Genomic DNA, 22,594 nt, shown 5'->3' with positions numbered 1-22,594 from the left:
TGTGGTCTGTTAGAATCTGTTGCTCTACCTTAGTTAGCTCTGTTTTCAAGAATGATTTCATATCACACATTGGTCATTTGAAAAATATTGGTTCTCTGAGCTGTGTAGATCTTTCATTATATCAAAAAAGTCACATTTGTTACTATTACCACCAGTTTTATCAAGAAGCCTTGTAAGTATTGGGAATCTGGTACTTTCCCTATGGCAGATGCAAGTTCTCCAAAATTGAATGGCTCTGTAACACTTGTTCTCCAACCTGGGTGCTCATTAAAAATCACATGGGGAGCTTTGTTTTTAAAATCACAAAACATCTCATTGCTGAGTCCCACCCCCTGAAATTCTGATTTATTTGGTCTGGGGTGAAGTGTGGGTATCAGGCCTTTCAAATGGTCCCCAGATAATTCTATGTAGCAAAACTTGAAAGCCTCTGCTCTATGATATTTTTTAAGCCAAGTAACGTTTATTAAGCTCTTTTAAAATTTTTTTGTCATTATTATTTTTTTATTCTCACCTAAGGACATTCATTGATTTTTTTATGGAGGGAAGAAAGGAGGGAGAAGGGAGAGAAACAATGATGTGAGTGAAAAACATCAATCAGTTGCCTCCCACACGCGTCCCAACTGGGATCAAACCCGCAACCTTTTGGTGCATGAGAGGATGTGCCAGCCAACTGAGCCACACTAGCCAGGACTTAAGCTCTTCCTTAAAAAAATTGTAGGTGTCTCAGACCAAGATTGTGCGTTATAACCTTAGAGCGGGGTTTCTTACCTGTGGCACTACTAACATTTTGCATCCCATCATTCTTTGTTGGGGGGAAGGGATTGTCCTATGCACTGTAGGATGTTTAGCAGCATCCCTGGCCTCTACCTGCTAGATGCCAGCAGTGCCCTCATAGTTGTGATGACCGAAAATGTCTTCCTACACACTGCCCAATGTCCTGGGGAGCCAAAATCATCCCCAGTTGAAAACCACAGATCTAAACTCCTATGGATTTTTGTTCATGCTGTCTCAGGGATTTCCCCAACTCAGCACTAGTGACATTTGGGATCAGATACTTGGGGAGCTGTCCTGTGCATTGTAAGTTTGACAGCATCCCTGGCCTTTAGTCACTGGAACGAGTAGCACCCTTCTGCCCCAATTGTGGGGACCCAAAATATCTCCAGACATTATAGAATGTCCCGTGGGGGCACAGTCACGCCCTGTTGAGAACCGATGCTGACATTCACTTTTGCTTCTATTAAGTAGGATTCTCACCGCTTCCATTTTCCTGATGCTGTTTGTTTGAAAGTTGCAAACCTTGGCTGCTTCTCCTTTTCTTTTTAATGTTGTGGCTCATTAGGAATCAGTAAAGTAGCAAGGAAGGCCGTGCTTAGAGCATGGTGTGTGTGTGAGTGACATTCATTCCCTGGGGAAGAATGTGAGCCCTGTTCCCGCTGGCCCTCCTTCTGAGCCAGCATTAAATCTGCAGCCAGGACTGCAGGCAACTTGGGGCAAATCACTGGGCCGTCATGAACCTAGAGCCATGGCAACGGCCATCCGCAAGCCCGAGGACAAAACGTGTTTTATTCTGTTGTTCTGCACAAAAGGTTCTAGAGATACTGCAGACAAACTGGCCATTGAGAGTTAGAGGCATTGATGTGGATTTCTTTCTCCCTACTATGTGGTTTATATTTAAACTCTTAGGCTAACGCACACTGGACTTTTTGTGTAAATCAAAACCGAAAATTCAAAATTCTCTTTAGCCACCGAAACTGGCTAAGTGAAGGCTTACAGCATTATTAACCTAAGAGATTCTGGGGCTTTGGTGAGAGGCATTGAGAATTAGTAACAAAATGTGCTTGAAGGCCTGGTATTTTTATTTTTACTTGAGTAGATCATAGTCATGAAAAAAAAATGCTTTCCTTGCCTTTTCTGGTTCACGTTAACCAATGTTGTCCTTTCTGGTTTGAAGCTTGGGAAAACTTGAGTGTGGATTTATGGAGTATCCAAGAAAAGCATTGGCCTTCCTTAGCTAGCATGAACTTGAACAGTGTGGTGCTCTGCTGATGCTTGGCACCACCTCCACATTTCAAAACACCAGTCTTGCCTGTGACTTCTCACAGTGGGGACAGCCTGAATCACAGATCCAGTTCCTTTGTCTGTATGGGCACTCTCAGCCCCATGGCAGGGTAGGGTGAGGGAATAAATTTGTTTTCTCAGACCTCATCTATGGTGTGGCTCTAAAGCATCTTTGTCAGAAATTCTGAGGTTAAGAGGACTTATTTGGCTCAGAAAAAGCACTCTAGTTGCACTCTTTCCAAGACAGCTGAACAACTTGAAACATTTTGTTTTCTTCATTGAAGCCCCTGGAACTTGTCGTTTGATTTGCCAGAGTTTTGGCCAAGTTCAGTGGGCCACCTCTTAAGGGGAAAACAGCAAACATGGTTGAACACAACACAGGCACTTCAAAGTGCTCAGGACACCACTCCTGAGGCTGGGAAGATGGGACTGTTGACTAGAAATGGGCTTCTCAAACTTTCTTGTGCACACAAGTCACCTGAGGCAGAGGCTTGTTAAAATGAAGGTTCTGATTCAGCTGGTCTGGAGTGGGGCCCGAGATTCTGCATTTCTCCCAAGCTCCCTGCTGAAGCTGATACAAGGATCACACTTTGCAAAACAAAGGGGCTACTAGTAAAGCACTTTCAACTGATAAATGGTCCACTCATATGTTTTGTTGATGTCTGAAAGTTTTCTTTGCTGTCCAGTAGAAGCTGATGGCATCCATCCTTAGTTCTTCTGAGCTATAGATCTACGTATCCAATTGCCTATGAGAAATCCTCCCTTAAGATGACTTCCAGTCACCTCACACTCAACATGTCTAAAAAGAAATTCAACATCTTTGTCCTCAAAGCATAGGCCTCTTCTGGCCAACCTAGCTAGGAGAACAATATAATATCCATCCAGTTATACATGCCAGACATTTAGGAGTCATCTTTGGTGCTCACCAACCCATTCCCAACCCCATGGTCAAATCCACATCAAGTTGTGCCCATTTGACATCTTAATCATCTCTCAGACCCATTAATTTTCTCCACTGCCACCACATTTGCCCTGGTCCAAGCTCCTGTCATCTTTTGTGTGAACCTTTATACTGGGTTCCAACTCATCTCCACTTCCACTTTGTTCCCATCACATCAGCCTCAGTGATCTTTTGCAACCCCAGTCTGTTCCCTGTGGTTACAAGTGCTCAATGGCTTCAAATGATTCTGAGGATAAGTCCAGAAACCTTAAGGTGCCTAAGACCCTAAGTTGTCTATCAGAAATAGATCCCTTTGATCTTCTTTGCCCCACCCTCTGTGTACTCTGTGTTCTGGCTTCTTTCATGCCCAGGAAAGCGCCCTGTTCTTTTCTACCATAGAGTTTTGTTCCTGAAACATCCTCCCTAACCCATTCTGCTCTCCCGTTGCCTAAGTAACTAAAATTCATCCTTCATATTTAAACTCTGGAAGCCATCCATAGCCATCCCTCTGAAACCTAAGTGAGTCCCCACAGTTTGCTCTCCTAGGACTTCTGAGTTTAAAACCATATGGTTAATGTCCCATTTCCCCGTAGACTATAAACTCCATTAGAGTGTAGACCACACCTATCTTAGTTTACCATTGAGTCCCCAGTGCCCAGCAAAATGCTTGGGACATTGAAGATACTTGGTGAGCATTGAATGGTCACTAATTGAATAAAATGGAACAAGTGAATAGACAGCTGCTCCCTCCTTTTTAATGTTGTCATCTGCACCCATATCTGTTACTCTGCTTAACTGACAGCTTCAATTAAACAAGACCTTTGAGACACTGCAATACCCTAAGTGATGATAACAGCAAGGTTATGGGAAGAGTTTCTCTTGAGTGAGGGCTGAACTGTGCCTTCTGATGAACCTGCTATGCATCCAGCTATATTATTTCCTATAAATTTTTCCCATGTTGCATTCCACAAGCTTCTACTCACATTGGCCAGCAAGATCCGTAAGAGTTTTATCTGTGAATGTGGAATGATGACCAATATGGTGACTTCTGTTCTATAGGAGCAAGAACTCCTATAGCTGCAAATAAAACCATCTGCAGAGAGACTGATTCATTGATGTGATCCTCCAAACCCTTGAGTCCCTGATTTTCCCCGCTGTTATAAAACCAGACCCACGGCATGGGGTATATGGAGTCCTTGAGAGATATAAATTGGAGGGAAACTTTAACCTTGATGTAGTGTTGAATTTGGGACTGAACAGCATCATTCTTCTAACCCCGCTTGTCTTTCTGAGTCAAGGAGCAGCTGTGATATTTCCTTTGAAAGAAGCAGAATGCTATAGCCCTTTGGATGAAAGACCTTTGAAGTGGCAGCTGGATTGGGAAGGATGAGTTATATTGTTAAAGAGCAAGTGTGCTATGCCATAACACCTAACCTAACTCCAAATGATGAGAAAGGATATGGTTTCTTTAAATATATAGTATACATATATAAAACAAAAATATTCAGGAATGAATAAGCCTTTTATCAGATTATATGTCAATGTCACCATGTCAACTGTATTCTGCATACGAGGTCTTTCTGTAGAAAGCCTTTCCTAATCTCTCTCCAGTATGAATTATATTCCTTCCTGTCCTTCTCTCTCCCCTTTCCCACCCACCATCCACCGGCTTTCCAGCAGTCTGTATCTTATCATGCTGTACTATAATAACATTATATGTCTGCCTTCAGCATTATTAGACTCCTTGAAGGCAAAAAAGACATCTGATTTCATAGTTGTTTCCCCAGTTGCCAAGCACAGTGCTTAGCACCCAGTAGGTCTTCAAAAAAATATTGAATTAATGGAACCCAAAGTGAAAGTCAGTTAGAACCCAGGTCATGTTATAGAAAATCAAATATGTGACAGGTGAAACTGTATCTTCCAAAGCAGTGTTCTGCAATGATAGAATGTTCTCTATCTGCTCTGTCCAATAGGGCAGCTACTAGCATGTGTGGCTACTGAGCATGTGAAATGTGGCTCGTGGAACTGAATTTATTATTTTATTTTAAATAGCCACATGAGCTAGTGGCTACCATGTTGGACAGCACAGCCTCCAGGCCACACATCTCTATGCAATATGGACCAGATATGACATTGTTAGCCAGGGAAGCAGGCATGCATGTTGTTACTTATACTGTATAATAGAGACTAGGAGTGGGGAGATTGTGACTGATACAGTACACACAGGTCTATTGTTTTATGTGCTAGAACACATCGAGGCTGGAGAAATCTGGTAATGTGGTGGGGTTAAGCAAATGCTAGTTTAAAATGCGATGCTCATCAAAATGGAAAAGCCTGTCTCCAGTGTTTTATGCTGGGTATCCCCTTCCTGTCTACTGTAAAGACCATTTGGGGAAAAGAAATGTAGCTGGCTTCATGCGCTGCCTTGGAGTAATGAACTGCTCTTGACTGCTGTTAGACCTCATAATGCACTCAGAGTTCGATTTCCCTGACAAGCCATTTACTTAAGGGTCTGGATAATATAAACAGGGACAGGAGGTCAGGGAGGTAGTGACATTATCCTGAGGCCAGCACTGCTCTACCGAAACATAAATGTCTCCAAACTGAAAATGGCAACTGGCTTTGCCCCTTGGGGAGGTCTCCATGGCCATCTCAAGTAAAGGTTTATTTTAAAAATGAATAGAAGACTTATTCTTCTCAAGATGAAGAGTGAATCGTGGCTCTCTCTCCTTCATTTCACTTCATGGATGCTCATTTTGTCTTTTTTTTTTTTTTCTTCTGTTCCTTGTCCTTCTTCAAGTACTTAAATGTCATCCACCAGTTCTGGGTTCTTATTCTGAACATGTGTGTCGAGGAAGGGAACAGATGGAAGCCGGGGAGGAGGAGGACTATGAATAAACTGCTTGTGCTGCTGGGCTGGGGGACATTTTTATTACAAAGTTAAGGTAATTTCTGATATTGACATGAATGAAACTTGAGGGGATCCACTCAAGTGTGCCTTCGTGACTCTGTACTTCTAGGGACCAAAATACCCATCACCTTTCCAAAATGATCATGTTCATATTTTTCTGAATGCAGCAACAGTATGATTACTGTATTTGATTCTTCTGGTTCCCAGGACATAAGGGCTCGGCAAAGCCATTGGCTGCTACAGAAATAGAGGTACTTGGAACCCCAGAAGGTTGAGGTTGAGGGGAACTTGATGGTGGCTTTTCTTTGTAGAACTGCGGCTTCCCTGCTGTCCTCTCTTGACTGTTAGGGGAGTGATTGCTCCACATCATCACTTAAGCAGGTCCCCCCACCAACCCGGGTCAGTCGAGAAACTCTAGAATTGTGACTTACTACATAATTATTTATCAGTAACTGCTCTGCCACTCACCCTGAGCAAATTAAGCTATGTTCCCTCTTGGAGCCCTAGAGTCTTCACCCACAGAATATGAGATCATGACAACTACCCCCACTGGCCCTTGGGATGTTGCACTGTTAACCATAGAGTCTGAGAAGGAAGATGGAAAAGTAGAACCTTCTTTGCTAATGTGTAGTGTTCATGAAGACCAGAGCATCTTGCCCATAACAGATGCATTTTCTCTCCTTTGGGTCCAGGTTGCTTCGAATGCTGCATCAAGTGTCTGGGAGGAGTCCCCTACGCCTCTCTGGTGGCCACCATCCTTTGCTTCTCCGGGGTGGCTTTGTTCTGTGGCTGTGGACATGTGGCTCTTGCAGGCACTGTGGCGATTCTTGAGCAACACTTCTCCACCAACACCAGGGACCATGCTGTGCTGAGTGAGGTGTAAGTACCTGCTTCCCTTTAAGAATGTGTTTAAAGCACAAGAACCCCATGATGTTTTCAGAAAGACTACGGTGTGCTCTCCTGGCAGAAAGCTGACGCTTTTCATGAAAGCTCACTGTATGCAGATAGAAAAAAGTCCATGAGCGAAGGAAAAAAGAACGAGCCAAGAAGGCAGTGGGCTTTTGGGATCTCACCTGGGAATGGCAAGCTGCACACATAGGACATTCCGCACACTGTAGCCTTGGACATGGGGATGGGGGGCTATGGCAGGGTGATGCTGTGGATCATCACGCCAGCTATCATGGTTCCCAAGTAAGAGGCGCCCTCCAGTGGTCTCACAGGAAACGACCATCCCTGGAATAATAGGAACCCTGTTGAGGACTACCCTCTAATTCTACAGGAGCAGGACTTTTGACATTAATTCTTCAGGCAGAACAAATCCCAGAACACCTTCCAATGCAGAAAAGGGAAAGTTTGGGGGGGGGAGTTGAGCCCCAAATCTCTGCCTCCCCATTCTGAAACCATTTTCAGTGGAGTTTCAACAACTGCCTCACAGATTCTCCTAACTGTGCAAGCCCCAAAGCAGTGCATTCATGTACTTCATATACTTTCCCTATTGCCCCCAGTATTTTCTTTTTCCTTCCTTGACTTCCAAAGTCTCACAGTATTTAGGTGTCTTGTGATTATAAAAAACTTCTCCACCAGACTGAAAAAGGCACGAATGAATTTTTATGCTTCAATAATGAAGTCATGTTGGAAGAGTCCTTAGGGAATGTTATTCTTTTTTATCTATTCATGAATGACATCCAAAGTAATGATCGGGGGTAGGGGAAGTTATAAGGAGGATCAAACAGGACAAGGGACTTAATGAATACAACTGTGTGCAAAGAAGACCAAGAATATTTACGGCAACCGACCCTGGGAAAGGTGTGCTGCTTTAATTAGCTAATGAACTTGATGAGTGGCTCCCAAATTTCCAGGAATCCTTAAAAATTCCCCATGCCCATGATTTGCCCCAGACCAATTAAGTCATAATCTCTGGGGATAGTACCCAGGTACCAGTATTTCCTAAAGCTCCCCCAGTAGTTCCAAAGGGCAGCCAAAGGTCGAGGAACAGTCATCTGGGTCCCTGTCAGCTTTCACAGGACATTAGTTGTAAATTAACTTTCTGTATCTTAAACCTCTTGACACATTATCACTTATGTAGTGAGAATCTCAATGCAAAAAAAAAAAAAAAATCTGCCCAAGTTATTTCTTAAGGAAGCCCTGAGTGCTTACTTAGGGGCCTTGTCAGAATAACATTAACCAGTAGGCCTGGTTGGGAGGCATTTGATAAGGCAGAAAGAACATGTTCAATGACTTTCTTTTTTTTTTTTTTTTAAATATATTTTATTGATTTTTTACAAAGAGGAAGGGAGAGGGATAGAGAGCTAGAAACATCGATGAGAGAGAAACATCGATCAGCTGCCTCCTGCACACCTCCCAATGGGGATGTGCCCGCAACCAAGGTACATGCCCTTGACCGGAATCGAACCCGGGACCCCTCAGTCCGCAAGCCGACGCTCTATCCACTGAGCCAAACCGGTTTCGGCCTCAATGACTTTCTTTACCTATTTGCAAAATGAGGATTCTAACCCCCACGGCACAGGACTTGGGTATTACAAGTTACACCTGGGCCTCTGCCCTTGCCCGAAGGAAAAGTCTCCCTTGTCTGGGAAGGCTGTACACCTCAACAGTGGTCCCATCTTGGAAAAAAGGCCCAGGATGCAGTGGGGTGGGCAGGGATGCCTGTCCGGAATGCCCATAATCCCACTGCAACCATGTGACTGGCAGGAGATGCCACAGGAACACCATCCTCATGTCCTCCCTCCAAAGGTTGAAAACGCTGTCTGTTTACCAGGCAGTGGATTTAAATCCTCAGGCTTTCCTCTTCCTTTCTGTAGAATCCAACTGATGCAGTATGTCATCTATGGAATTGCATCCTTTTTCTTCTTGTATGGGATCATCCTGTTGGCAGAAGGCTTTTACACCACGAGTGCAGTGAAAGAACTTCACGGGGAGTTTAAAACCACCGCCTGTGGCCGATGCATCAGTGGAATGGTGAGTATGAATCTCATATTGTCTGATGCACAGCCAGAGCCACACCTCTCTGTACTGTGTAGCTGAGAAAAGCTATGAGCTGAGGATGCAGGGAGAGTCCATGACACACATACAGGCACACCTCAGAGATACAGTAGGCTTGGTTTCAGACCACCGCAATGAAGCGAGTCATATCTTTCTGCTGCTGGAGGGTCTTTGCTTTCAGTTTGTAAAACACACATCATCTCTGAAGTGCAATAAAACCGAGGTATGCCTGTAGTGTTCTTAATTTAGAGTTCAGAATTTGAAAATACCTTCAACATATTATTGATAATAAATTAAAATATGTGGGGGGTAGTATTACATCAAACATTTCCCTTATCAAGGTATAGATAATGAGGGTATTGAAGATTTTTCAAATATAAGTTCCCACAATGAAAGGAGAGGACTTGCACATTGTCTCAATGCTCTCTTCATGTCTTGAATTTGGATTGTGATCCTGAAGCCTTACAAGTACTAGCCACTCAGCCCCCTTAGAGTTTCCCTCTGGGATGCAGCTCTTTATAACCTAGTTTTTTTAAAAATATATTTTTATTGATTTCAGAGAAGGAAAGATAGAAACATCAGTGATGAGACAATCACTTATCAGCTGCCTCCTGCACACCTCCCACTGGGGATCAAGCCTACAACCGGGGCAGATGCCCTGACCAGGAATAGAACCCTGAACCCCTGGTTCATGGGTCGACGCTCAGCCACTGAGCCCTATAACCCAGTCTTTTAATGAGCTCTTTCTAAGCTCTGTTCTCCTCTAGATCAGAGGTCAACAAACCATGTCTACCCAGGGCCAGAATGTGATCATTTCAGGCTCTGCGTGCGACTCACAATCTGTCATTAAGGACAGAACTCTGAATGCTAGAGGCCACCAGAACAGGAATGTCCCCACAGGCCCTCTCCACTGGGCACCGGTTATCCTGAGGGCCTTGACCGCTGTGGGAAAGCGAGGCTCACCAAGCAAAGAATCACCAGCCCTTTTCAAGTCTTTGTGGTGTATTAGAAAGAAAGTTTTCTTCTTCAGGGCAAGAAAAGAAAGCCTAGTCTGGAGTGGCCCACCCGTAAGCACTGGGGAGGGAGCCTGTGAAACTGCTGAACTCTGCTGCTTTGAATACTTTTAGAAATGCAAATGCTTCCCCAAGTGTAAATGTCCTTGAGATAAAATGCCTTGTTCCTGCAGTTTCCTGGGATGACCGACAGGAGGTGACCTGTCTGAGCTGACCCCAGGCCAACCTGGCACGACGCAGGGATTTCCTGCAGTGTGGAAAGTTAGATGGAAACTTCACTTCTTCAGCAACAGCCTGAAAAACTAAAGAGCCAAACTAGGATTCCGAACCTTCACCCACACACTGCGTGGGTGCACATTCTGAAAATATAAATACCTCAATGTGTTTGAAACAGCCTTTCAAAGTTCTCTGAAAATTGGTAGTCAAGGCAGGTTAGGAAGAAACGACAGCAATGTGATTATATTCTGCGTGGCAATGTGGGGGTGAACACCGTAATTTTGTCCTAAGCCAGGGCTTTGCTTGCAGCGGCGCTGTGAATCTTAAAGATGAAAACAACTCAGGGGAAATGAGAATTTGATCAGATTCACTGTGCATTCAACTTGTGTTCAAGGCTATTTTAAACTTTTTTTTTTAAATATTTTATTGATTTTTTTACAGAGAGGAAGGAAGAGGGATAGAGAGTTAGAAACATCGATGAGAGAGAAACATCGATCAGCTGCCTCCTGCACACCCCCCACTGGGGATGTGCCCGCAACCAAAGTACATGCCCCTGACCAGACTCGAACCCGGGACCCTTCAGTCCGCAGGCCGATGCTCCATCCACTGAGCCAAACCAGTTAGGGCCTTTATTTTAAACTTTTAATACAGGTTCAAGATCTAATGCTTTTAGTAATTTCACAGGATCATGAAACTAGTGAGGTTCCTTTTGAGAAAGGACATCTTATATGACTATTATTCCATCCATCTATTATGTAAAAGACATTAAGTTGGGGGAAATTAATATGAAGTTATAATTCAAGTGGCCTGTGAAACCACCCAGACACTGTCCCATGGTGAGTACAGAACTGATGTTTCAAAAGAATGCCACATGGGAGGCCCTGTCACTAATTAGCTCTGTGATCTTGGACAAAGGGAGATCATCTCTGGTCCTTGTTAGTTAAAAGGACTTTTAACTAACTGGGCTTCGGTAGTAAACACTTTCCATACTCTGTCTCTGGAGAGCGTGACCACCCTGCCCCAGCTGCCAGCCTTGGTTCTGCTTGCCCTTGTCACTTTGCCTTGTTGCTACTGTGGCCAGACGGTGCTCTGAATTGAATGCATCCCACAGGTTCGGTATCGAGTCAGAAATGCAGTATCATTCCTCCCAGGGTATGCGCCTTGGCAGGTTCAGTGACGATTCTTTGTCCTTTCTCGGCATAGTTTGTCTTCCTCACCTATGTGCTGGGAGTGGCCTGGCTCGGTGTGTTTGGTTTCTCTGCGGTGCCTGTGTTTATGTTCTACAACATATGGTCAACTTGTGAAGTCATCAAGTCACCTCAGACCAACGGGACAGCCAGTGTGGAGCAGATCTGCGTGGATATCCGACAATACGGTACTTCCTTTGAATCCCCCGTTAATGTTTATGCTCTCGTGCATAAGTCTGCACCTTTTAATTATTACATGGGCATCTTTTTAATCATCATGATCTCTTTCATATCTTTTCTTTGGAATGGTGTATATACTCTTTCCCTCATTATGCCCCATTTTCTGAATGGAAAGATCATTAGGGTCTTGGTTGGTAAAGGGTGCCATTTAAAATTTTATGTTTTCAAGAAAGTAGCAAACATTTTTTAATGAGAAGCTACTTCATAATGCAATTGAATAAAAAACAGATGTCCACTATAAAAAATTGACATTTTTTTCAATTTTTCAGTTTTCTATCATCTTACTTTCCATCCAAAACATTGCATGCCCTGTATAATCCAATTAATCTGTATGTCCGACTCTTCAAAGCAGGTCTTTTTAAAACGACCAAGTGCTTAAACTTCATCTATACTGAAAAACACAACATAAAATCCAAATGTATTTTAAAGCCATGAGAACATATTCTATAACAGCCGGCAGGTTCAAACATGTTTTCAAATGAATGGGATTATCCCAATAAGCAGCTACGGTTGGTTCATTTTGACACGCCACAGAAGGGGCCATTGCTGTGCCTGTCAATTAATTTGAGACTTGATTTCCCTGCTGAGTGAGAGAAGGCAACATCCCCTATGTATGGAGTTTAATTAGTGTTTCTAGCCAGGATGGCAGAAATCCTGTTCTTGGCAGAAACAACTAGGGGAAAACAGCTTTTCATTAGCACCGAAGAGGAAGTAACTGTTCTTTCAGAGCTTTGAGAGAGATGACTAGCATTTCATTTTTGTTGCTTGTTTTTCCCGTGTGACTTATCCTCAGCCTCTTACCTTACAATATAATAGGAAATTTGTCTTAAATTGCCCATCAGCCTAATAATCTCTTCTCATAAAGACCAAGGCTCAACCACACTGTTCTTTTTGATGGATTGAAAACAGAGCCTTAAAAAAAGAGCCTAAAGTTGATTTTTAAAGTATTTGTAAATGAAAGTCTCAATGTATATCATTTCCTTATTCTTAAATATTTTCACTACACATTTTTGGTCATTGGTAATCATCTTTTTAGTCTATATTTGAAATCACCAGTTCCACTGACAATTTAGGGACTTGTCATTTCCCATTCTTCTGAAGCATGAAGACTTATTCTTGGCCCACAGCAAGGATGGAGGAAATAAGGAATGTTTTAAGATCCTCCTTCCTTTCCTCCTGGGGAAGTGTAAATTGAGCTGAGTTCAATATTTAAGCATGCACCTGCTCATTAATGGCAAAAAAGAGCAGCAGCCCCCAATGCACAATGTCGCTGCAGGGAGGAGTCTGGGTTAGTGAGAAAGACCACGGACTGTGCTGGCCACACTCTCTGTGATAAAGGTCAGTGTTTTCAATCCCAAAGTATTTCCAAAACATTTGTAAAACACAATAAAAATGGCCCAGCCGGTATGGTTCAGTGCTTGAGAATCATCCTATGAAACCAGGAGGTCACTGTTCCATTTCAGGTCAGAGCACATGCCTGGGGTTGCAGGCTCGATCCCCACTAGGGGGTGTGCAGGAGGCAGCCAATCAATGATTCTCTCTCATCATTTATGTTTCTCTCTCTCTCTCTCCCTCTCTCTGAAATAAAAATATTTTTTTAAAAAACATAATAAAATGAATATAAAAGCAAAGACAAGATACAAGTCCAAATTACTTAACAAAAACAAATTACTCTGTCATACTGCCATGAAACTTTCTGAGCACAGACTCTCAATTTCAGAACGTATCTCATGGCAAACCACTAACAAAGAGCCTGAGTAACAAGGCCACAGACCAAGGAAACATGAGGAAATGGACTTGACCTCAGCATGATGAAATGCTTTAGGGGGGGGGGGGGTCCTCCTGGAGCTGCTCAACTATAATTCATAGATACATAGGAGGGAAAACTTCACTTTGAAAATCAATTTTTACAGATATCAGCTCAACTAAACAAAGCATAATTTGTAGAAAAATAGTATCAGGGTAAGTCTCTTACAGACTAGTTGACTTTACTCATGCCCTGTAGTCCAAATGGGACTTAATAATTATTCCAAAAGCCTGTTTTGCAGAGGGCAGGTGTGTTCATTATTGATGAAGAATATGACCTACAACTGTACTGTGATTGGCTTCCGAAGTGGTAAGGACGGGAGAGCAGGAAGCATTGTAGTTTGCCCTAACACCTAACTCTCTATTGGGACTCACTTCACAGGTATCATTCCTTGGAATGCTTTCCCAGGAAAAATATGCGGCTCCGCCCTAGAGAACATCTGCAACACCAACGAGGTAAACCACTCTCCTGTCAGAGGCTCACAGATGATCACAGCAAAACAGAGTCCATTCTCCTGGGGAGCAAAAGCAGGAGGGATGGCTCAAATGCTGTCAAGGAAAGACCTTTTTGCAGACTTTTAAAGAGTGAACTGTATGTAATCAGTACTCAACCACTTTTGACCTAAAAGATGGCTCTTTCACTCGGTCCACCCTTTCAGTGAGGATCGTAGCAATCAGAAAGCTTTCTCTTTCTGCAACAATTTGGAAGTGACCCCAATCCTGAAAATCTGAAAATATACTCTTCTCTTTCACCTTCAGATAGTTTTTCAAATTAGGACATTTGCACAGAACAAGTGTAAATTAATTTTCAGGGGAAAGTGTCCCCTGTATTTGTATGTTAAGTCAAAAGTTTATAAATCAAGTCACAGTCATTTATATTTCCAGAGTGATTGCTGTTATTTCTAGAGCACACTAAATCCTAACACTCTTCGCTTTAAAATCTCTGGCCCTAGAATATTCTTCAAGCATTGGTTTATAAAACTCTTAAATGCACCAGTAGAAGCTTGCATGTATAAGAGAACCCTAATGTGCTTTTAGAAATCAATCAGTTACCAAAATAATGAGCCCCTGCTGACCTGGCTGGTCGGTATGTATATCCAGTGTGGAATGGCTCAAGGCAGGGGCTCCCAACCTTGGCTGCATGTTGCAGTCATTGAGCAGCATTACAATATACTGATGGCTGAGCCCCAGCCTCCAGATACTCAGCTTTAATTGGTCTAGGGCCATGGTTGGCAAACTGCGGCTCGCGAGCCACACGTGGCTCTTTGGCCCCTTGAGTGTGGCTCTTCCACAAAATACCACGGCTTGGGCGAGTCTATTTTGAAGAAGTGGCGTTAGAAGTTTAAAAAATTTGGCTCTCAAAAGAAATTTCAATCGTCGTACTGTTGATTTTGGCTCTGTTGACTAATGAGTTTGCCGACTAGACCAGTGGTCGGCAAACTCATTAGTCAACAGAGCCAAATATCAACAGTACGACGATTGAAATTTCTTTAGAGAGCCAAATTTTTTAAACTTAAACTTCTTCTAACGCCACTTCTTCAAAATAGACTCATCCAGGCTGTGGTATTTTGTGGAAGAGCCACACTCAAGGGGGCCAAAGAGCCGCGTGTGGCTCACGAGCTGCAGTTTGCAGACCACTGGTCTAGGGCATCAGGAAGTTTAAAAACCCGCCAGGTGATTCCAACTGGGCTGGATGGGAGGTGCACACTTATACCCAGCCTTGCGAAAACAAAGATGCAGCGTGTTGAAACGGGAGTAGGCCATTTCATTATACACAAAATGCTCATGTTGGTGCCCTCTTCTTTCCTAGTTCTACATGTCCTATCACCTGTTCATTGTGGCCTGTGCTGGAGCTGGTGCCACCGTCATTGCCCTGGTGAGTAAGGGCCTGAGGACTGGCCTGGTCTAGCTCCCCCTCCCAGCAGTATCTGTAACGACAGGTTTCCCTTCCAGGAAACACTCCTAGGACTCAAGGTGGGTTAAACTTCCTGTGTAAACCTACCGCATGTCTAGATCGCAGGGTGTACTAGCTGGCTATCCTGGCACCAATTGTAGGTAATGTAAATTGTATTCTGTGGAAAGAAGAGAGGGTACCGATGCCTGGAATACCTGTTAACTAGGACGAGAACATTGCAATGTGATTTATTCAGCCCTTACTTTCATGACTTCAAGCATGGATAAATGGTCACATGAGGAAATGTGCATATATACATACACACTTGCACCGTTGATCTTGTTGTGCACAGAAGGTATGCTTAATAAAGTCTTCTCAACACCGAATTAACCAACACAGAGCCATTGCTCCTTTGGGGAATACAGGATTAGGTTTCTGTGAGCCTCTGATCACAACAGGTTTTGTCAGACCCATTGAATACAGAAGCCTGCTTTGTATGATTCTGTTCAAAGACATGATTTATTTATTCTTAAATATGTTTTATTGATTTTTTTACCTAGAGGAAGGGTGAGGGATAGAGTTGGAAACATCGATGAGAAACATCGATCAGCTGCCTCCTACACACCCCCTACTGGGGATGTGCCCACAACCAAGGTACATGCCCTTGACCGGAATCGAACCTGGGACCCTTCAGTCCGCAGGCCGACGCTCTACCCACTGAGCCAAACCGGTTAGGGCAAAGACATGATTTATTAACACTGAACTCATGGCTGGCCAACAGTACTATGCCTCTACCCAAATGAAGCTCATTCAGTACATACATCTTCAGAAGGCACCTCACAACCTTCTTGCACTTGAAAACACTACACAGCACCTGGAACAGGGAACATTTGAAGAGTGAAATCACAAGAATGCAAAAAACATGGCACTAAACAGATTGCAAAAAGGACACTTGTGCTCAGACAGAGCTGGAACAAGAAGGCAGCGTCACCTCGGTTGACCTCCACTGGGAGACGAGACTTTTTCACCGCTCTGCACATGTCCACGAATACTGTGGAGGTGCTATGAGTGCTGATGTGGGTGTTACAAAGACATTTTAGTACGTAGGCAAATTCGAAAATATGGCATCTGTGAATAATGAGGATTAACTGTATAAACACAAACAGGTGTATGTATGTATGTATGTGCACATTGATATGTTCTTTGGGAGAGCTTGGTTTGTGATTTCAAGAAATCTAAGATTGGTGAAGCAAGGGGGACATCTCATCAGCTCAGAAATGAGTCATTCCCAGGTTTTCCATCCCTGAAGTCATCCCCTCCCATGACAGCCCATGAAAAAAAAACGCCTGTTAACTCACAGTGTGACCCATTTTCTGGGCTGCTGCCAGCTCTCTCGGCTTAACAACAGGCAGGAAAGGACCAACTGCTCCTGAGTAGACAGTTTTGGAAACATGATGGGAAACAGAGCATTTAACTTCGTCGGATGCTACTGACCCAGAACTGTATCTTGTCATTCTTTAAACATGCCCTAGTCTTTTTAATAAACATACCGAGGGCCAAGCTGAAGACTGATGTGGTGTAAGTGAAATGAGAAAAGGTTTGTGTGCGCTAGACGTGAGAATCGCCTGTGGTGGTTACAAATGGGAAAAAGAAACACCGTAGGCTGAGTTGGCACCCCTCCCCACCCAAGTTTAGAAGTGTCGTGGCACTGGCCCTCACTGCCTGTATCTTACTGTCCTGTTTTGTTCTCTTCCACCAGCTGATCTACATGATGGCTACTACATATAACTATGCGGTTTTGAAGTTTAAGAGTCGGGAAGATTGCTGCACTAAATTCTAAGTTGCATGAGGCCCATAAGGAGCGTTAGAGAGCTGTACGATGTAGCATGAACATCACTGACACCCAGACTAAAGCAGAATCTAGGCTTCTGCAGTTTCGCACCAGTAATTTGTAAATAGCTTTAGTCGACTCATTCTGCATGGGAGGTTAATAAGATGACTTACCATACGTGAATTACAAAATTATGAGATCTGGCTATTTCCACATTTTGAAAAGGATTCAGTTATTTACTGACATTGCTCAGCACCCATTAAAAATTAATTTTCTTGAACTTAAACTTTAAACAATATTGCTAAGTGAAGTATCAAAACTCTGAAATACCTGCATTTTCCGTTATTTTTACTGGCTTGGTAACCAAGTTCAATGGCGAAAATGAACACAGTGCCGAAGATGAAATGGAAGAAAACTGTCTTAGTCTGGATTTTGTTTTGGCAGACGCCTTCTGAAAAATATTTTCTATTTTAAATTTGATTAAAAAATGTTTATGGTTGCATGGTTCACTATCAAATAAATACCCCTCAAATAAGTCAGGTGAAAATTTGAAGTAAACTAAAGGCCACCCATTTGTTTTCTCTGAAAAAAGAAAAAAGGATTTATGTGAGTTTTTTGGTTTTTTAACATAACACAATCCTTCTTTTCAGAGCCCACAAAATTGATAACCTTAAGTTGTTGTTTGGTAAGTAGTAACTGATTCCTCAAAGCCAGTTCTCAAACTGCACGTAAGATTTTTTTTTTTTTTTAATTTTAGAGAGAGGAAGGGAGGAAGAAATAGAAACATCAATGATAGAATCATCGATTGGCTGCCTCCTGCATACCCCCTGTACTGGGGGATCAAGCACGCAAGCAGGGAATGTGACCTCCTGGTTCATGGGTCGGTGCTTAACCACTGAGCCACACCAGCCGGGCACACGTAAGATTTTAATGGGAAGAGAAATTGTTCCTGGATCTGAAGGTCTCAAGTATGTTGAGAAGGAAATATAAGGAACTTGAGATGTAGATTTTGCAGGAAAGATGAGGAAAATAAATGGGGAAAAAGTGTTGACCACATCAACTATCAAGAATGCCAATATGGATTTTTACATTTTTGAAATGAAATAATGGCAGTTATGAAATGGAAAATGTAGTTTTACTACTAAAAATTTGTTAACAGAGACTGCATGCTTTGCTTATAGTTCTTAAGTTTGGTTTTGACATTCACTTAATTTTCCCATGTTAAATATGTAGCTTTTTATTACTTACTAAAAATAAACATTGTTCAGACTTTTAGGCCTTTTGGGTAATTGATTTTTGTCTGATAGCCAAGATCTTTGCACCGCACTTACTTAAAAATAACATTTCTGAACTTCTGTATCAGTTTTTAAAATTACTCTCAAAATGGTAAAAAGCACCCTCTATGTGTTTTATTTTTGCCTTTTCTTAATAACTTTGACTATTTTTTTCAAGTGCATTATGTCTGGATACTAACTTTTCTTCTGCCTTTTAATATTGACTCTACTAGAACATGCTCTCAGTATCTGATGCCTCTGATTGCAGAATGAGTATTAATATGGAATAACCCTCTCCCTTTCTTACAGTAAAGTCCGTCTAATCTACCTAGCAGCTTGCTTTGCCTCTGACATGCTCACTAGCCATCATGCTCACCCTTCTTTTCCAGATCCACTTCCTCATGATACTGTCTTCTAACTGGGCTTACTTAAAGGATGCCAGCAAAATGCAGGCTTACCAGGATATCAAAGCAAAGGAAGAACAGGAACTGCAAGATATCCAGTCCCGCTCAAAAGAACAACTCAATTCTTATACATAAACGTTTGCCAGAGTGCTTCCGCCGACACATTGACAGCTGTGACAAATCATCAGACAGCTGCTCCGCAGTACAGATGTGTTTCCCACCAAACAAACTCACGTAGAACTACAAACACTTCACTGTCTATCTCAAGCTGCTGGGATGTATTTCTAGGAAAACCCTCCAGTAGGTAAACCTTTTCCTTTAGAACAGATACAGGAGGTTTCATGTTAGCCATTTTAAAAGGCAACACTTTTTGACAAAATGATTGTTCATCTTTTTGAAATTTGTGGCATGTTCACATTTATTGCTAGAGCAATCCTACCAAGATAGGAATTGAGAATATGGCATACACCTTGATAGGAGCCCATGATGTGCCAGCACCAAGGGATGGAACCATAAATTCATGTATGTCATCTGTCCCTAAACAGATGTACCTAATAGGGAATAAAATGGAATTGGTGTGAAGTTCCATTTCTGACAGCCAACATTTATTAAACAGTGGCTTCAACAAAGATATGATTCTTACAATTGGTTAGGACACCTTAACTTTATGATCCAATCAGAAATCTTCTTTTCAATAATGCTGAAATGTGCTACTATAATTCTGCTATAACTACCATTAAAGAAGCTGAATTCTGACTCCTTGACAAGCTTTCCAGAATCAATTTTATAAAAGACTTCATTTTAATAAAATGATCCACTTGTCATCATTCTTCTTGGGAAATAAATGTCAGCTCAGCCTTAATGAGTATTTGCTGTAAATTTCTAAGAACTTGCATCATAACGGGAGATCCAAAATCCTTCATAGAATTTTTTTCCACAAACGTTTTTCTTAATTAAGAAGTGTTACCTTATTAAAATGACCACCATTCTAAACCATTTCTATGTGGTCTGAAAAGTGAGTTTACAGTTTCATACCAACTATCTAAAACCTAATTACAAATAGACCACAGACCTCCTACTTTTATAGACTTGAATACTTAAGTAATTTAAATTAGGGTATGTATTTATTTCACTTTTTCTTATCTAAATCTTAGTTTCCTGGAATAATCAAAGTTCCATGTTCAGCAAAAAAACAACTGCTTGAGTTTAAGCCATTTTCTGAAGAAACTTGCCTTCTAAATCATTGTGTACCAGAACATTAAGTGACTATAGGTATTGGATATTAGTGATGGTAAACTTTGTGTTGTTCTTTATTAAATGATACATATAACTGTTGGGTGCATCCGTGCTTTTTAAAGGGGACTGCATAATATAGGGTTAACTATGTATATTCATGTTAAGAATTAACTTGTGGTTTGGCTGTTTTCCTGGATTTTAAAACATATACATGTGCAGAACTGTATTGCAATGAAAGGAAGCATAACTTTATCAATATGCTATTAAAATTGAACATCAAGTATATTTCCTTTGGATTCTTTCAGTTGTGGTTGTTAATGCCTAAACATGCCTATTCGGACCTTGACTATTTTTTTAGTGGGAGAAGCTCTCCCCCGTGTAGAACGGTTGTTCCGGACTAGCTTGGTGATGTGCTTTCTGTTGCATGGCAGACTTCGATGTTTCCTCCGGCAGTGCAGGTGCCATTAGTCCAGTGTTCTATAGAAGCGGTGTCTAAAGCCTAATTTGACTTTTCTAATTCTGGTGGCTACTACCAAGAATGTTTGAAAGTTTTGTTTAAGTGGTCTAATATTTTTTATGTAAAGAGCATTAAATTTTGCTATGTATAAATTTTTGTAACCTAACAGTGAATCAATATTTTCTATCAGTGCCAAGGGCTTCCTGTAGTTCTATTCCAGTGTTATAATAAATATTTGTAGATAATAGTCAATACTTGTGTATGCTTATTTTAAAGATCTATTTAGGTGGAAATAGTTGTGGATGTACTAAGAGAAATGAAATAAAATTATAGCTTCATTCAGTTGCCTTTTGACATACATAAATATTCTCTTTCTCCGTCTTCAGTATGGTGTCATTTTTAAATAATATGCATGATCAAGATTTTACATTCGTATGACCTCCAGCTTATAAGAGAGTGCTATGTTTCATTTCTGACAAATCTCTTTTAAGGGGGAGCAATTTGAGAAAATGACCTCACCCAGAGTGTATTTTACGTAAAGTACTATTAACACTTTACAGTTCGTTGTGGAAAATATAGACATTTTCTGACTAGCTTCAATAAATGAAAGCAATATACCTATGGGATGAACACAAAACTTAAGTTAGGGGCAAGTATAAGAACAATCTGCATAAGGGTCCATATGTCATTGGCTATTTTACAAACCCGGGGTATAGAAGTCTACTGAAAGAAGATTTATTGGAGAATATTTAAAAAGATCTAGTGTTTTTTCTTTTTTTGTTAATCCTCACACGAGGATATTTTTTCCTTTGATTTTGAGAGAGTGGGAGGGAGGGAGGGAGGGAGGAGAAACATTGATGTGAAACAGATACATTGGTTGCCTCCCACACACGCCCGGACCGGGGCCAGGGATTGAGCATGCAACCCAGGTATGTGCCCTTGACCATGAATAGAACCCGTGAACCTTCAGTCCGAGGGCAACGCTCTAACCACAGAGAATCACCAGCCAGGGCTAGAGCTAACAGTATTTTCTAAAGCAGCAGAGCTAAAACTGTTACTTAAGATTTCATTTTATAATCTGTTTCAAATGACTTCTGTCAGCATGATTACACATTTGGATTTCCTCCCTCTGACTTTTCTTAGTACGAATCAGCTTTTTGCCTCCAGATAACCACCCTTCATTCACAATCAGTAGGAGACCAAATCAGGAGCCCAATTAGTTTGCTGTTTGTCACACTATACTTCATATCTTCTGTTAATGTAGCATTTGTGTAATTATTTAAGTTACATGAATCACCTGAATAAATATTGTGTAAATCATGGCTAGTTAAGATCACTTGCAGTCTCTTTATTATCAACAGTAATCCTGCCACAAATGTGAAAACCTTTAGCGGATGGAGCTGAGATGTTTCCATTTCTCTAGCTATACCTTGTGAAATAACTTTTAAGAGGTGAAAAGAAAGTCAAAATTTTAGGGGAGGGGCCCACTCATTTAAAAACCCAACAAGTGCCTGGCCGGTGGGCTCAATGGTTAGTGTGTCGGCCTGTGCACCAAAGGGTCGCAGGTTTGATTCCCGGTCAAGGTTATGCACCTGGGTTGCAGGTTCAATCCCCAGCCCTGGTCAGGGTGTGTTCAGGAGGCAACCAATCCATGTCTCTCGCACATCAATGTTTTTTTCTTTCTCGCCCTCCGCCCCTCCCTTCCACTCTCTTCTTAAAAAAAAAAAAAAGCAATGGAAAAAATATCTTTGGATGTGGGTTAACAAAAAAAAAATAATCATGAAAAAGAAAAATCAGCAAGCAAAAATACTTTGTCTACTAAAAAATGAGGACCAAAATTCCACAATAAAAATTTGGAAAAAACTCCTTTTAGGACTTAATGCTATGCTAGCCACAATATTAGAAAATTTAAGAGACAATTCACTTGGATATTTATATCTTTTCCTAAACAATGGCATCTTTCTCTAGCTAGTGCAAGGCTAATTTGTTCCCAGATGTTTGTAAAAAATTATAGATGTTACTTAAGGTAACTTTTCAAAATAAATATTTAGGATAAATAAAACTACAGAAAGTTTTGAGGAAATAAAAATGCAAATAAAAGTCAGGTTTGACAAAGAACATTCT

General features: G+C 41.6%; 1 protein-coding gene across 9 annotated transcripts in view; it reads left to right on the top strand.

Annotated features, from left to right (window-relative positions):
* The window catches only part of GPM6B (glycoprotein M6B), a 147,805-nt gene extending 126,997 nt beyond the window's left edge, over window positions 1–20,808 (top strand). For 4 of the 9 annotated variants that reach the window (XM_080652970.1, XM_080652965.1, XM_080652962.1 and 1 more), the window contains 6 exons: window positions 6,602–6,788; window positions 8,732–8,888; window positions 11,345–11,516; window positions 13,757–13,830; window positions 15,185–15,250; window positions 18,763–20,808. In XM_080652970.1, coding sequence (XP_080509096.1) covers window positions 6,602–6,788; window positions 8,732–8,888; window positions 11,345–11,516; window positions 13,757–13,830; window positions 15,185–15,250; window positions 18,763–18,912 — 806 coding nt within the window. In that variant the 3' untranslated portion in view covers window positions 18,913–20,808. Of the gene's footprint in view, window positions 1–6,601; window positions 6,789–8,731; window positions 8,889–11,344; window positions 11,517–13,756; window positions 13,831–15,184; window positions 15,251–17,027 lie in introns of all 9 variants that reach the window. The other 5 variants (XM_080652968.1, XM_080652964.1, XM_080652966.1 and 2 more) reach the window with 2 other exon arrangements.
* Window positions 20,809–22,594: the final 1,786 nt, after the last annotated feature.

Source organism: Plecotus auritus (genome assembly GCF_963455305.1).
Source record: "Plecotus auritus genome assembly, chromosome: X".
NCBI lineage: Eukaryota > Metazoa > Chordata > Mammalia > Chiroptera > Vespertilionidae > Plecotus > Plecotus auritus.
This window is presented reverse-complemented; position numbering and strand designations above follow the sequence as displayed.